Genomic DNA, 17,743 nt, shown 5'->3' on the forward strand with positions numbered 1-17,743 from the left:
AGCAACCTCTGATTTTGCTTACATTAGGGTCACTTTAAATGGTGACACTTGGCAAGAGCCCTCCACTACTCAGCTCCAGTTTCCATAACCTTGCAGCTATTGTGTGCCTTATCCCGGGGCAGACAAGTAATCCCAGAATTCAGGATACAGGAGAATGTTCTCAAGTGATGGAACCTTTCCAGAAACAAAAAAGAAAACAAGAGACACTGGGAGCCAAATATAGTGCAGTAGATAAAGTATTTGGGCGTATAAACTAATCGTGGTTTGCAGATACTCACAAACCAGGATTGCTATGACCAGCAACCAGCGCTTATGGGGGATTTCCTGTCCCCACTCAGGATGTCGGTGGTGTATTCAGGTGGCTGTACTCTTCTGTACTCTTCTGTACTCACCCCAATAGGGGTGACTTAAGAGGTACAGTAGTAGATGTGCCCAAAAAGTATAAAATACTTAAAAACTGTTTAAGAAGAAGTTACCGTACAGGTTGACTTACCTCTAGTGTAAAACACGAACCATTTATAAAGCTTTTATTATTAGAACAAACAAAACAACACATTCTGTAGCAATATGTGTTTCCTAACATCAGCGACAGTGCCAATAGAGCTGTAATGACTCAATATGAAGGCCTCTATCATATCTATCATCTGTAATAATAATGTAGCATGAAAACGTCTAACTCTTCAAGTAGGAATGGTGAGACAAATAATTCCCACCCGGCCCATCATGCACAGCATCTGCTTAAATCGGGAACGTTTCAAAGGCAGTGCTGATTTGTACTGACCTAGTTTTTCTTGGTAAGACGTCAGTACCACATTGGGAAAATGCTCCACCCTGTCCAGTCTAGGCTTCCACGCTGGTTAGCGGTAGGATGGACAGTCAGGCTGGACTTTGTATTGTGCGACAGAACAGAAGTTGTCTGCACATTGGCTACTTATGGGTCTTTCTGCAGCCATGATACATATTTTTTTAAAAACAAATCCCATTTATTAGTCTGTGCTAGTAGCTTTCATTAGAACAACAGGGATATTTGTCCCCTAGTTACATTTTGAGATGGCAATTTAGTGTTTGTACTTTGGCATTGCATTCTTCTTTACTTGCTGTGTTTGATTAGCGCTCTCAGACAGGCTGATTGTGTGCAGGAACTGAGTTAGATCATGATTTCCTGCAATGCACAGCTTGTTTTACTGACACATTACAGCTGACATGTCTTGGCTATACCAGGCTCTGTGCACCTGCTGATCCCAGCCATACATTTTCAGGGATAATGGTGCCATTCTCTGTGTTTACTTACACCTCTGTGCTAAAATAAGCACCAGTACTTCCCCCTACCTGGATATCCACCAGCTGTGATCCCTGCCAACATCATTGGATTTGCCATGCCTGGCGTGACAGTTGAGGACACACACAGAGTGCCTGTGGGAACCTTACATTTTCCTATTCCCGCTGGCTCAGAGCCAACCCACATTGTAGCGGAGATCTGAAATGGGAGAGGAGAGGGAGAGGAGATTGGGAGGGCAAACACTGATGCTATTTGATAATACTATGGCCTTTTAATATAGGTCTCTTACTGTAGACTATGCGTACATTCACACTGGCCATTCATGAGACGATCTTTATCATGAAAGGCAACAAAATGTTTGTCTGCTCTTCAGTTAACAACTGACTTCCCTTAAAACAAACTTGAGCGAAAGAAACTGAGTATGTGTTAATAATTACATAATCAGAACCTTTCTTCATTCTTCTTTTCCTTCTACCGCTTCTGTTTATTATTTCTTTCATTAATATTTTGATTATCATCATCAACATTATATCAGTTGCTGTCAGTTATATACAAGTTGCTGTCAGTTATAACTGAAAGGATTACTGATGAGCAAGGTAATGTACTTGTTTCCCTATGGCTTAACTGGGCAATATGACAGTTTAGTTTAGGGCTTGTTCATACTACAAGAGCTTTTCTAAGCACTTGGTGATTTTAAAAGCTCTTGCTAATGTTTTCCTGTGTGTGTGTTCAATATGAAGCGATGTGATTTTGTAAAAATCTGCCATAGCATTGCATTAGCAAGAGCTTTTCAAATCTCTAGTGTTTAAAAACCTCTTGTAGCGTGAATCTGCCCTAATACTGGGCTGACCAGGAAGATGTTATATGGTAATGGACATTTTTTCAAAATGGAGGACGGATAATTCCAGTAAACACGGGACAAACAGGACGCAGGAGAAGAGAATGAGATTAATGAGCAGACTACACAGGAGGTAAGTATGATGTGTGTATCAGGGCTGTGGAGTCGGAGTCGAGGAGTCGGAGTCGGAGCAATTTTGGGTACCCAGAGTCGGAGTTGGAGTCGGTGATTTCATAAACTGAGGAGTCGGGAGTTGGAGTCAGATGATTTTGTGTAAAATTCACAGCCCTGGTAAGTATTAGACTAAGGAGTCGGAGTCGAGGAGTCAGAGCCATAATTGTTGGTTTCATAAACTGAGGAGTCGGAGTTGGAGTCAGAAGATTTTTGTACCGACTCCACAGCCCTGGTGTGTATGTTTATTTTGACTTTTAATTTTTAGTTCAGGTTTGATGTAAATATATAGTGCTATCATTTTCTGTAGCATTGTACAACGTAAGTTACAAACATGGGTGCATAATACAGAGGTGGTATACAAGATGAATGTGGCAATAACTAATACAGTGTCTAACAAAATATACAGCAATGACAAGAAACAACGGTGGAGAGAACCCTGCCCTTGTAAGCTTTCAATATGAAAGGAAGAAAGAAAATGAGGTAAAGTTGTGAGTAAGCAATCTGTGTATCTGGATGATGTTATAGAGACACAGCTTCAGCAGTCAATTCCAAGCGGATTCGCTGCATTCCCGCGGCAGAACAAGTGATTTATGCCCCTGCAGTGTCGGACTGGGAGGTGGAAAAGCTGAGGAAATCCACTTGCTGGCCAAGCAGCAGTAATCAGGTGTTGCTGCTCACAGTGAAGACTTGCTGCAGGTTTCTATTGGGAGTGATAACACAGAGTTACTGCTGCTTGGCCAACAGGTGGATTTCCTCAGTTTTTCAACTCCCAGTCTGACACTGTGCCCCTGAAATAGGACAGCAAAGTTGTATGACTTTGCAAGTCGTAGATGTTGCTGCCGGGGGGAGGCAGAGCTGTGTGCAGTAGCTCTGCCCCCTATCCAGTCAATCTCCGCCTCTCTCTGCCCCTCTCAGTAAAAGAAGACTGAGAGGGGCAGGGAGAGGTGGAGATCAGCGGAGATTGACTGGATAAGAGGCAGAGCTACTGCACACAGCTCTGCCTCTACCAGGAAGGAAGATCTGTGAGCCCCGGAACTTTGCTGGGCTATTTTTTAGGCATAAGTAACTCCTTTTGCTGCAGGAATGCGGCAAATCTGCTTGGAATTTACTGCTGAAGCTGGCTGAATAATAAAATAAGGTAAAAAAAAGACACTTCGGTGTCTCTTTAAATCAAGTGACAGATTCTCCAGCAAGAATTTAATAGCAGGCACATATGCAAACTATTGTAATTACTATTCACCTGATTTGGATGTAAATACCCTCAAATTAAAGCTGATAGTCTGCAGTTAAAGCATATCATATTCATATCATTTCAAATCCATTTTGGTTGTTTATAGAGCCAAAAATGTTAGAATTGTTTTGATGTCCCAGCATTTGTGGACCTGACTGTAGCTTTAAAATTTCTAAGCTTTGGCAGTGATGAAATGCCTTTTATGTTACATACTTATCAACTAGATTGGTATATGCAAGTTGGAGTCAAGGAGTCTGTGGAATCAGAAACTGAGGAGTCGATGTTGGAGTGAGATGATTTTTGTACTGACTCCACAGCCCTGGTTTTTACTCTCTGTGTGTCTACTATCACAGAGACTCATGTTAACTTCAGCAAATGTCACACTTACAAAGAATATGCAACGGTAGTATTATTGGCAGTCAAAAATCAGGCTAGCAAGAACAAGAATGATCAAAGAGTTACAAATAATTCCAAGTTGATGCACATTTTATGCTAATTTTATATGAATCCACTGGCATAACAATAGGGGAAGCAGCCCCTGCCCCCAGGGCCCTCTCATGGCCGTTTTGGGGGGGCAGGAAGGGTCGCAGCATGAGGGGAGAGCTTTGCACATCATCGGGAAGGGGGGATGGCCCCTCACCTCGGGCTCTCCCCTCAGCACACTCCCCTCCTGCATCTATCTAAGTGGCAGCAACGGCGGCAGTGGCAGCTATAATTACCTCCATTCACCCCAGAGGTCGCCGATCTGCAAGGGCGTCACATTACTTCCTGTTAAAAAGGAAGTAATGTGAAGCCCTTGCAGATCGGAGACCTCCGGTGGTGAATGGAGGTAATTATAGCTGCCACCGCCGCTGCTTCCACTTAGATGCAGGAGGGGAGCGCAGAGGGGAGAGCCCGAGGTGAGGGAGGGGGAGACCATCCCCCCTCCCCGCTGATGTGCAAAGCTCTCCCCTCATGCTGCGACCCCTCCTGCCCCCCCCAAAAAGGGCCCATGAGCGGGCCCCAGGGGGGAGGGGGGGCCACTGAAATTCTTGCAGGGGGGCCCAGGGACTTCTAGCTACGCCCCTGATTAATCTGTACAGTTTGAAAATGGTCAAAACAAATACAACAGCAGTTTTAAAGTTTATCCATTTGCATAATATTAACATAAAAAATTGCATTGTATGTTTCACCATCCCTCACCAAGAGGACATCTTGATCTTTCTAGCCCCAAATGTAATAGAATTAATTTGTACGGTATTTAAATGGCTTTGAGGAAGAATTACATCACGTGTCCAACATTTATCTGCTTAACCAACGCAGGTATTCTATAATCAGTTAGGCCCGGTGCACACCAAAAACCGCTAGCAGATCCGCAAAATGCTAGCAGATTTTGAAAAGCTTTTTCTTATTTTTCTATGGCGTTTTGCTAGCGTTTTGCGGATTGCTGCAGCGGATTTCAGTATAGTACATTTCATATATTGTTACAGTAAAGCTGTTACTGAACAGCTTCTGTAACAAAAACGCTGGCAAAACCGCTCTGAACAGGCGTTTTTCAGAGCGGTTTGCGTTTTTCCTATACTTAACATTGAGGCAGAAACGCATCCGAAATCCAAAAAATGCCTCACCCCGGCATTTTTCGTTTCTGCAAAACGCCTCCCGCTCTGGTGTGCACCACCCTATTGAGATACATTGACCAAGCGGATCCGAAGCCGCAAGCGGCTGCAGAAACGCTGAAAAAGCCGCTCGGTGTGCACCAGCCCTTAAAGTGGAAATAGAGTCAAAGTTTCTTCTATGTTCTAAAAAATTAGCCATGGAGTAAAAACCTGTAAGGACAAAGTTATTGAAAGGTTCAACAGACTGTGTTTTGCTATTAAAGTTATCAATTACATAATGCAGAAGCGTATCACTGCTGCATAAGCTTCCCAGATCGTTTTTTTTTAACACTAACTAGAGTTAATAAACCTGAGCAAACACAGCACAGGGTGTTTGTTTTGCAGGATTCCCTGAGCAGATCTGTAGGCATAGCAGACGGAATTCTCTTTACCTAAAGGTGCGTACACATGTGCGTACAAATGCACGACCAAGTGCACCAACTGATGAGTTACACGACTTGTTGTTTTCACGACAAGTACGTACACACGCACTGACCAACTCGTTTAAAATACTGTGCGCAACCATATCTGCATTTAAAAAAAACAAGTAATTCATATGACTTGTACACACGTGGCCAAGCTGCACGATAGTTGGGCGGTTGATCGGCCTGATGGATCGGGCAAAGCACCTATTATTGGTTGTCTAGTCATTTTCTGCCCATACACACACCCAACTAAATTCCAAAACAAGAAGTTGGAACGATAGTTGGGCGGAAAAGTTGAACGTGTGTACGACCCTTAAGAGATTTTCAGATCAATTTGATGATGTATAGTGTAGTGACAGCTCCTTTAGAATCTGTATTGTGAGCTGGGGTAATTTGTGATTTTTGCACAGATGACATTACTGATGGACAAATGTAAATTATTATTTATTTAGTTATTTATAAAGCACTGACATCTTCCACAGTGCTGTATAGAGCCATGTCACTAACTGTCCCTCAGAGGGCCGCACAACATACTCAACAATCACAATGCTTTTCACTGTAACAGCATACTTACACCACTGTCCTACATTCAGCAGCTGCTAATTACTGGTGTCAGAATTCTAGAGATTTGGACCAGTTAAGACAAATGGGGAAACCTTGATGACATTATTATTTCAGACTTTGTCAGCCAATAAACACACTTAACAATGTTGACAACAACAGTTTACTCGTTTAACTACCTGCGGACCGCCGCAGTATAAATCTACGGCGGGCAGGGGGCGCTGCGGTTCTGACCGGACATAATCTCTACGTCCCATTGACCGCGCGCCCCCGCCCGTCCCCGCCGCTGTCGCTGCTCTGTCCCAGCCGCAATGTGCTGCCCTGCCGCCTCTATGACGGCAGAGCACTGTGAGCTGGGCAGGAGCTGTTTTCATTGGCTCCTGGCCCTGTCATTCATGTAAGCCGTTCCCATTGGCTTACATGGAGTGACAGGGTCAGGAGCCAATGAAAGCGGCTCCTGAGCGGCGCACAGCGCTCTGCCGTCATAGCGACGGCAGAGAGAGCAGCTTGCGGCGGGGACAGAGCGACGTGACCGGTGGGAGCGGCGGATTTTAGCAGCGATTCGTCGGGAAGCGGCAGTTTACTGGACCAGCACCCTCTGGTCCTTAAGGGGGCAGAGGGTGCTGGTCCCGAAGTGGTTAAGCTTTGTTTCTTTCTGTTTTTTGGACATTAATTCCCATCTGTGAAAACGTCTTACCTACTGTTCATTTTTCTTTCAGAGAGTCCTTATTTTAGCACAGCAGCCAGTGTCGGACTGGGAGCTGGAAAAGCTGAGGAAATCCACTTGCTGTTGCTGGCCAAGCAGCAGTAATCAGATGTTGCTGCTCACAGCGAGGGCTTGCTGCAGGTTTCTATTGGGAGTGATAACACAGGGTTACTGCTGCTTGGCCAGCAGGTGGATTTCCTCAGTTTTTCACCTCCCAGTCCGACACTGACAGAAGCTCCACATGCCCCTCCTCCCTCTATTCGTTTTTTCCTCTTAGAGACATCTGTGATTCAGCAGTGATGCACTGGGAGACATCTCGGAGCTCCAAGCTCCAATTGGATACTTTCTGTTTTAAGAAAGCAAACTTTTGTTTTCCATGCATTTCAGTAAGGGGGCTTTTTGTATCATTGTAGCCCCTTACTCACTCCAATGAGTTCTGGTTCACCATGAGCCCTGTTGGTTAGTCTGTATCTCTGGGTTTTTTTAAGTCCTACTCCATAGAGCCAAATTAATCCATGGCATGCACTGTTGGATTATTATGGTTCTGTACTAATTACAAGCTGACACATTATTGCATTCCAGCGGATCTGGAGGTGTGTTTAGCTTCTAAGGGCAACAATGGTTAATTTGCATATATTCAGCAGTGATGCACTGGGAGACATCTCGGAGCTCACTCCAACCTGAATTATCACAAATACTTTCTGTTTTAAGAAAGCAAACTTTTGTTTTCTGTGATCACAAGTCTCCTTCAGTTTGCCCTTCATGTTTTCCTTTCACTGGTTTACCGCTAGTACATCCCTTCCAGGCTTCTTTCTGCTGCATCTCCAATTTAATTTGCCATCCCTTCTGCCAGCTCCTGGAAAAAACTGATGGCTCTTTTTAAGCTAATATGTTTATTGAATCGGTATTATATACAAAGATAATTGTTGTTTTGCTCTGTAGAGTTGTGTGTATTGTTATGTGAAATTTTCCAAATATGCTGTTCTGATCACATCAAGGACTTGTTTGGACAAAATGCAGGGACACATTGACTGTGTAGCAGAGGCAAGCAAGACAAAGTGAACGTGTAACTTCTATAGCTGCATGTTATTTTTAAGAGAAGACGCCTTATTGTTCAGGGGTGCACCTCCTCTATCAACTGCAGGCCTCTTTAGTGTGCCATGCCCTCTCCACCCTTATGGGTTGTCAGCAGCTTATATTCGTGAGAAGCCACATGCTGGGTACCTGTGTGGCTGATCAGAAGACCAAGGCTATACCACAGGGAAGAAGGGAAGCCTCTTTTTGGAAGGAAGTACTTAAAGCATACTTGAAGTGATGTGATATGATAAACATATGTACATATAGTGCCAATCCTACTTACAGCTTGGCTGTGTTCCCTTTTAATTGTTTTTTTTATTGCAAAGGTTAATAAACCAATGCTTTATCTATGCAGCTGAAGTAGTCAAAGAGATGGCAGATCCAGTGAGATAGCATCTACACGTGTTGCCCCTCACAGGCTAGTGCACCATCAGTTAGCTAGTATATTTATATAGCAAATCTATTCATCAGCTAGTGTATTTATATAGTGCTGACATCTTCTGCAGTGCTTTACAGAATACATAAAATTGAGACATGAGTGAGAAAATTGCAGCCAATAGCACAGGTAGTTTGTAGTGTAGTGATTGGCTAATGTCTAGGCTTCTGGGCAGGTTTACTTTATCTTCATTTACACCAATGAGGCCACACAAAAATCCTGTAGATGCGTCATTACTCATTTGTGATACAGGTTTAATATATTACAAAAGTATGATGGAAGGCTATGTCACCATTAACGTAACACCTCAAGGACTAAATTAATATTACCACTGATTTTTTAATTGTTTGTAGCCGGATAACTGATGGTCCTATACATCAATCATCTGGAAGATGTTACGGACTGTTCCTCTTGTACTTTCTGAGTTTGTGCCACATGATTGCCCTTTAAAGTTTTCCATAACAGAATGCTTATCTGTCAGTAAGAGTAAAACACACCAATATGCTTATTCTGTATCTATATATGCATTCTCTTCACAGATGTCACATGGACAAGAAGCGTGAACCTGAGAAAGACATTTCAGGGCATGCCAGTGGAAGAGCAAATAGCCATGGGCCGTGGCTGATCAGTCAGGTGCAAATAGAGGAATACGTCCAGCTAAAAGCCAAGTGAAGTTTACAGGCCAAAATAAGAATCATGGAGCAGTCAAATCAGAACTCAGTGGAGGAGAACCTGCAGAAGTTGACCATACTGCCATGTGAGGTGGGGAAGGACAAGGAAATCAAAGAGAGCATTATTATGCCTCAGGCAGAAAACCACAAGGACACAGAGAATAGGAGTTCAGTTGGGAAAGACAGCCCAGAAGATGTCTTCTCTGAAGTGGTGAAGAAGAAGTTAGTGAAGGAAGTTAGTGAAAGATCAGTTTCCAGTACATCCACCTGCTCATCTGTAAACTATTCATCACAAGACAGTGATCAGGTCTTCAGCGAAGAAGAGGAGATTCAGCCAAAACGAAAAACCCTACGAAAGGTGAGGGAACGATGAGACACATTTTGATATTTTTTTCTTCGTGCATATGGACAAAAGTGTACCGGGTGCTGTTAGCTCCAAGGGTGAACCCCACAACACAAGTCCCCAGTCAAGTGAAAGCTCTCATGTAATGCAGTGAAGACAGTGGTCCTTATTCAATTTACTTTTTCTCCTATGTTTTCTCCCAGGTGATATTTTTTACACCTTATTAATAAAATGCCCTTTAAAGAGAATCTGTACTGTTAAAATCGCACAAAAGTAAACATACCAGTGCGTTTGGGGACATCTCCTATTACCCTCTGTCACAATTTCGCCGCTCCTCGCCGCATTAAAAGTGGTTAAAAACAGTTTTAAAAAGTTTGTTTATAAACAAACAAAATGGCCACCAAAACAGGAAGTAGGTTGATGTACAGCATGTCCACACATAGAAAATACATCCATACATAAGCAGGCTGTATACAGCCTTCCTTTTGAATCTCAAGAGATCATTTGTGTGTTTCTTTCCCCCTGCAGTTCTCATGCACTGAAGTTTCAGGCTGATTCTTCCAGCAAACAGCTCTGCCTTTGTTTGTAATTCCTCAGTATGTGAAAGCCCAGCCAGCTCAGAGGACGATTTATCCAGCTTGTAAAAGATAAGAGAGAAGAGAGAAGCTGCCCTAATCTAAATAATACACAGGCAGTGTGCATAGAGGGGCCTGGAAGGGGGAGTTCATAGCAGAACCACAACACTGAAGAACTTGGCAGCCTTCCAGACACAGGCTGACAAGTCTGACAGGGGAAAGATACATTGATTTATTACAGAGATTGTGATAGTCGAACGTGCTGTAGTAAGCCAGAACACATTAGAATAGCTTTTGGAACTTGTAGGATGATAAAAAACAGGATGCAATTTTTGTTACGGAGTCTCTTTAAGCCACCAGCAAGAAAGAAAATACTCAAAATACTTGTGCTAGAACTTTTTCACCTACTTTTTGGTTATATTTGCAATTGCAAACTGCTGAAAAGTTATTTTAAAAAGAAGTAGAAAAAATGGATCCTACGAGAAAACTCAGGAGAAAAAGTGAATTACATATAGGCCAGTGCATGGTTTTGTATGTGCGGTCAAAATACGTGTGTAATTATAACATATGGCTTAACATTTTTTGCATTTTAAAGTCCAATCCTAAAAATTATTACTATATCACCTCTTCTCCCTCCGATACAAAATACCCTAAAATTACAATTCCCTCCCCAAAACTTACTACATTCCCTTAAAGTTCCATATGTGACTTAATGCTTTTGTTTCTAGCTTGCATTATAATGGCATCTGGAGGAGGGATGCCATATGATAGCTGTGGCACAGCCTCCCAGAGTGCCTATAACTCATACACTGTAGGGGGAATGTGTCTGTTACAGCTGCTAACCAACTCCTATTCTGTTTCATGCTGAGAGGCATAGCCATAGCATGGGTAACTTGATGTGGAGGTGAAGCATTATATGAAGATATTGTGGGAGGAAGTGGGCCAACCATTTTTTCATGTGGAAGTGAATTGGGGTTCAGGGATGGAGTGGCTTCAGAAGAGCCTTATCCCAGGCTGTTCCATGGAGGAGCAAGGCAGTCTGTTCAGAGTGAGGGTCACATGATCCTCTAACCTGTGCATCAGTGTGGTTTTAAGAGGTGGGATGTCCTTCATTTTTTATTGGTAGGAGGGTGGGAGAGATGGAAGTAATAATATTAATTTGTGGTATTGGGTGTTAATAGCCTCTGACGAGTGCAGCTTCCCTTGTCGAGACCTCTTCCACTGGACTCTTTACATGCATCTTCATTCAATGTGAAGCACAGTCTATTCCATGTGTCTTCACTGCAGTTTTGTATACGGCTCCACTTCCCTAAATCCACCATGGAGTGAGGAGTAGGTATCTGCCCAGATTAAAAAGCCCAGATACCTTATTTACCCAAAAGAGTGGTCATGAGACATGTGCTGACTTTTTTTTTCCAAATCAAGGGTCTTTACTAAACTATATGAGACATTTATAGAAAGGATAACATTTTTGTGGGCTGGTTGCATTTTACAGAAGCACAGCGCTATATCACAATACAGTATTAGACTCTGTGTTGGGGTTAAACTGAGAGGGTGAGTCCTCATTGTTGCAGCTCACAGTCAGTCTGCAGGATGCACAACTTCTCATCTTACAGCTCCAAACTGACTTCTTCTATGGCCATTTGTGGAGAAAAAATGCAAGCGTACGATTTCTTTACAAGGACATAATCTGAACATAGTTAAATGAGATAAAGCTAGGGGCATCCATTTGACCTGCTCTTTCAAACATTATGGAACTAATAGTTAAGCTTGGCGAAAGAGTAAAAGTTTTGCACAGCTGTTTTGGGGCAGAAGATGTTATGAAGAAAGTGAGAGATAGGCCCATATGCAATTAATGTTTTCTCCTGAGTTTTCTCTTAGTTGATAATTTTTCATCTTCTTTAAGGCTGCTTACACACAGGGACGTTACAGGCGCACGTTAGTGCGCCTGTAACGCTCCCCCAACGCACAGCAATGTAACACAAGTGGGCTGTTCACACAGCCCACGTTGCGTTACATGTAACGCTGCACGTTCTGTGCAAAGTGCAGCATGCTACGGCGTTGGAGCGGCTATAGCCGCGTTAGACTGTTTGCACATGCGCAGTGGGGGGCGGAGAGGAGGCGGGGAGAGCCAGCTACAGTAGCCGCGCACATGGCTACTTAATATTCACTGCACTGGCGGGCGCTGATTGGCCGGCGGGACCATGTGATGCGGAGTGTCTCGCTCCGCATCACGTGGTCCTGCTGGCCAATCAGCGCCACTCTGGGAGACATTATAGGACTCGAGCCGCCTAACGCGGCTCACTCTACCGTCGGCTCTTGCAGCACCATACGTTGTGTTAGGTGCACGTTATGCGACCTTAACGTGCCACCTAATGCAACGTCTTGGTGTGCAAGAAGCCTAAAGAATACCCTTCAGCACTTTTCAACTGCCAAAGTATAAAAAAGTAGGTGGAAAAGTACTATCAAAATTATTTTGAGTACTTTCTTGCTTGCTGGTGGTATAAACGGCATTATATAGACAATACAGTATTACAGAGGCGCCAGAAGAGTAAAAACAGTACATAAAAAGTTTAAAATGAAGTGGGCAGTGGTGGACTTACCCCTTCAGTGCAGACACGAAAAATTGCAGGTTGTAGCATAAAAAAGATGTTTATTTACATACTCCATACTCCATACATACGCAACGCGTTTCGCGGGTATATCCCACTTCCTCAGGCAATACAAGGGAGCATATAACTCATACAGTCTGTCTCAGTCTCCCCTCCATTGGTGGAGGGGACTTGGGCCCTATTTTTCCTATCTACAAAGAGCGACTTCTTAATCCTGAGTGGGGACAGGTCTAATTCTCCCCACCTGCCCTTGCAGTGGTTGCCTGGATGGTAACCCTGGGTTTTGAGTATTAAATCATACTTCCACTTTCACTTCCATGTTGCTTTTACTTACTACACTATATTGGGCTCTCTGTGTCTCCTTTTTATATTATATAGACTACGTGTGAAAATATCACCTAGTAGAAAACTCAGGAGAAAAAGTTAATTGCATATGGGCTATAATTAAAGACGTTGGTTTGGCTACAAAAAAAAAACGTTCTGCCCTATTTCAGTGACATGCACTTTAAAGTTAAATAGTAATACTACAGTTGATTTATGAAACCTAATGAGGAAAGAACAAGACCGACCAATCAGATTTCAGTTGCTTTTTTGTTTTACAGGTTAGAAAAAGAATGAGGTTATCTGGTTTCTCGATATGTATAAAGGTTAGCACACATCATACAACCGGCAGTAGTGGCTACAGGCTGGAGCAACATAAGAACGAGGCACTATAGCTTTGTACTGTAGTAAGCAGTGCAAACCTTGCAGCTAAGGTGGGAAAGGGATATTAGATTAGATCTCCACCGACAGCTGAGTGGGACATAATGTCAGAGTGGTAAAATGTCAACATCAGGCAGATATTAATTGTTTAGCACATCTACAAAGCATATGCTTAGGTTGTCCAGATATTTTCCCTATCTTCCAGTTCCTTACAAATAAACCCGGGGAGAGAGAGAGAGAGAGAGAGAGAGAAATTTTCAGAAGCTAAAGGGTTGAGAAGGACAAAGTATTGGCAAAGAGGCCGTGTTATCTGTGGGCGATGTTGGAAATCAGACCTGCTAAGCTGGTGGGAAAGATAAAACTAATGGGAAATATTAAGAGGGGGAAGATGTGACTGTAGAGGGTGAAATTATAGGTTGGGTGTGCACATGCAGGCGTTGTTTTGACAGCTTGCCTGAAAATACACTGGTTAAAGTTCCACAGATACATGCCCTGGAGTGGGAGGGGCAGGGTCTTAGCTTTGTGTAAAGGAGGGAGAATAGATTTAAAGAAATAAGTATGATGCCTTGAGTATGAAGATATATTTAAACTTATTTCATACAGAACATTGCATTGTTTTGCACTAAAATTATCATACAGCATTACTACTATGTCAAACGATTAAGACAAACACATGCAGTTATTGTCTCTTCTTCCTTTTTTTGTATTTGACATTTTCCATTAGGAGCATATCAGGGTGTAAATTTAGCTTTATTGCTGTGTAGAAATGCTCTGTCTGTGTCACCCTTAACGATAGTTGCCTGTTCACTGGGGAGACTCTGTTGGGCATAGTTGCCATGCAGACATGCTACTTAGATACAGGTGAGTGGCATGTGCTATTCAATAGAGTTATGACGGTGGCAGCACATGAGTGAGCAGCTTCCGGCGGGTGGGGTAAGTCCGGAAACAGTATTTATCGTTGTCATCTGGCGATCTGGCATGCCAGAGTATTACACGCGTTAGATTCTCGGCTGCAACTGTGCTGAGTCAAGTTTGTTTAGTATGTGTACAAACTTTTCATTACCTTGTTTTATCAAAGGCTTGTAAGCGTACCAAGCCTAGTAACAACCAAAAAGTATTACCATTGCATTACCATACACCATGCCATTACCATCCGTGTCTGGATGTTTTTGGGCCTTAGACGAGGCATCCACTGCTTCTAGTTCCCCCATGCTAATATTAGAAATATAATAATATATTCCAGTTCTCCATCTCATCCGTTGTAAGGCTCAAAAGAGCCTTTCATTTTGCACTCCCACAAACTCTTTCTTGCATTCATGTACTTCACTAAAACGGTCAAATTAGGTTTTTGATTAGTCACTTTTTTTTCAGAAACTGGTACATATAGCTAAATAGCGTAAAGAAAAGCTATGGAAAACATGTTTACACAAGTATAGGTTGTGAAAGTTGAGCATATTTGTACAGCACTGTTTACCTGACTATTTGCCTATGCCTAAAAACTGTGCAGGCTATCGGTAATGGGGCTAACTTGAATCCCAATGGTTCCCAGAACTTAGGAGGGCTCCCTGGTCCACTATTTGCACCACACAGCATCCTGCCCATGTCACACGTCCTCTCACGCTGGCCAATCCACCTTCCTGGGCAGTAATGCCCTACAGTTTAACTTTACAGCCCACCCACTTGTTAATATTACTCTACTAAAGTCTAATTAGTAGGATAAACAGTGAAGTGATTGCGCCAGGGAGCTTATCCGACTGCATTTAATCATTTCAAGTAAGAGGGATTGTTCTGTGATGACTGGCTAAAACATTCCGTTGGTATTGTGACTCCTTCTTAACAGATTATTATTATTGATTTATAAAGCGCCAACATATTCTGTGGCGCTATACAAAGTAGGAAAAGAAACAAGGGGTACCTAATGATACAGACAATGATATACATCAAATATGGACACTGGTGGTTTCAATGACAGATGTAACATGAAAAATAATACCGGTATGTATAACAGACTGCAAGCTATGAAATAAACAAAAAATCCAAGACACAGAAGGGTGAGAGAGCCCTGGCCTTGCAAGCTTACAATCTAGATTATAGTTTGAAACTAACGTGATTCTGTTAAAACAGGTTTTTATGTTTCACTTTTGTCATTATGTTTATTGTTTACTTGGCCTTTCCTCTGCAGTTGTCAGAAAGAACGTCACAGCTTGTCTGGATTTCAACATCAATGGGTCATAAAATGTGATTTCATTATTTCAGTCACAACAATAATGAGAGTCTTAAACACATCATAATTTACATTCCCACAAGTTAACTGTAAGAGTGATGTGTGATTATCTTGAAATGAAAGTAATTGAGTGGAACAGGTAGTTTTTATCAAATTTGAGACTACTGGTATTTTTTTTTTTTTTACTTTTATTTTTGATGAGTAGTTGTTTGTTGTGCCCTAACTTCTCATGGCATTGTTCATTGTTTCTCTATAAGAAGTAGTGATCATCAACTTTATTAAGTGTAAGAAACACCTGTGTATATCCTAAGGTGTTTCAATGGAGCCCATTGTCACCTGTTTGAGAACTGCATGATGTGTCACTGCAGTACACTTCACAGGACACCTACTAGTGGGCAAAGGAACTTCAGTGCAGAACGTCTTCACTGAGTTATAAATGCTTTAACAATTATTTTTCCTCTGAAATGCTCTAACGTTTCTTTTGATTAGGCAGTATTTTACATCTATATATAGCATTAGGCTAGGTTCACACCGACAGCAAAAATGTTTTCACAACAAACACCAAGGAATTCAATAAATCCCACATCATCTATGGAATCTGGGATCTGGATTCCACATGCAATATGGACATATAGATAGCATAGTATCTAGGACTTGTCTATTACAACGGACACCATGATTACATGGACAGACACAGCCGATAGAACATCGGATCCACTTCATCAGCGACACATCAATGTTACAGATTAAAACACTTCCTGTTTCAAAGAAATGGATGGTTACAAACATTTGCTCAGTGGGGGATGGCAATGTAAAACTTTGTGTGCACAAACTGTTGAACCATACTGCTTTTATTTGTAATTATGACTTAGACGAGGATTGAATTGCATTTTAAACCTTTCATAACAATGAGAAAATTGATAAGGGACTACATTTTCTTCATGTGTATATCTTCAGTGAAAATTAAAACCCTAAAAATATAAATCTTGAGGAAAAGAAACATCTTAATAGGACTTCCTTGTAACTGGCAAAGTTGTATACCTCATTACCTTCCTCTATCCGTATCTAGTTAGAGTGGCTATATGGGCAAGAAAATGGCAGATGACATTTAATGACAAAAAATGTAAAGTCTTGCATTTTGGTTGTACTAATGGTCTAGCACCATGCCAAATAAATGGGATACAGATGGGGACATAAAACTTGGAGAGATACAAAGGAGTACTGGTTGATAACAAGTTAAATAGTTGTAGTCAATGCCAAGCAGAAGCAGCTAAAGCAAAACACATTTTGGTATGCATTAAAGAAAACCAGAGATGTATTAAACTAAGTTTTATACATACCTTGGGTTTCCACCAGCCCCCTCCGCACTGATTGCTCCTACGCCACCGGCCTCATCCTTCTCTGTTGCGGCTGCCGGAGAGATATGTAGTGGGCGCACTTCTCTTGCGCAAACTGGCCACAACTGGAGGAAGGTACAGGACCCAATACCTGCGATAGAGAAGGCTGAGGACGGCGGTGTGGGACGATCCGTGCGCATGGGGCTGGAGGAAGCCCCAGGTAAGTATAAAACTTTTAGTTTATTACGTCTCTGGTACACTTTAAAAGGGAAATTAAAATGTGGAATGCTAGCATGATACTGCCTCTGTTTAGTTCTCTTGTAAGGCAGCATCTGGAATATGGCATTCAGATTAGCTTTTTGTCCCTAGGCTTGTGCAAAGAGCTAGGGGACACAACCTGTGGTGTGTAGGAAAAAGGTTTTTGCCACCTTTTTAAGAAGGAGTTCTTTAAAGTAAGAGCAGTTAAAATGTGGAATATATTACAACAGGTAAATTCTATACCTGCATTTAAAGGACATTTTAAGTGTACAGTCATTGAAAGCAGTGAGTTACTTACCTGGAGCTTCTTCCAGCTCCCTTTTGGTCCCTCTGCATCATTCCCCGTTGCTCCCTTCCTCCGCTGTCCACCTCCAAAAGTTGGTCAGCAACTCACTGGGTCGTCCAGCTTACGGAGAGGGACACTGAAGGAACAGTGAAGCACGGAATGATGGCGAGGGACAAGGAGGACTTCAGGGGGCTGGAAGTAACTGGCTACTTTCTATTACACTTAACATTCCTTTTATAAGGGGGCTTGGATGCTTTCTGTAAATTGAAGGACATCCATGGCTATGCTTACTAGGTAGTACCCAGTAGTGTTGATATAGGGACTTATTGGCATCTAGAGTCGGCAAGGAATTTTTTCATTGGTCCAAGAATTGT

The 17,743-nt window shown here is 42.4% G+C and overlaps 1 protein-coding gene across 4 annotated transcripts in view; it reads left to right on the forward strand.

Moving 5' to 3' along the window:
- Positions 1–17,743, forward strand: part of LOC137538047 (inositol-trisphosphate 3-kinase B-like) — a 426,334-nt gene that overhangs the window by 267,831 nt on the left and 140,760 nt on the right. For all 4 annotated transcript variants that reach the window (XM_068259990.1, XM_068259991.1, XM_068259992.1 and 1 more), the window contains one exon: positions 8,901–9,390. In XM_068259990.1, coding sequence (XP_068116091.1) covers positions 9,058–9,390 — 333 coding nt within the window. In that variant the 5' untranslated portion in view covers positions 8,901–9,057. The remainder of the gene's footprint in view (positions 1–8,900; positions 9,391–17,743) is intronic.

The sequence above is a fragment of the Hyperolius riggenbachi genome, chromosome 11 (assembly GCF_040937935.1).
Source record: "Hyperolius riggenbachi isolate aHypRig1 chromosome 11, aHypRig1.pri, whole genome shotgun sequence".
Lineage (NCBI taxonomy): Eukaryota > Metazoa > Chordata > Amphibia > Anura > Hyperoliidae > Hyperolius > Hyperolius riggenbachi.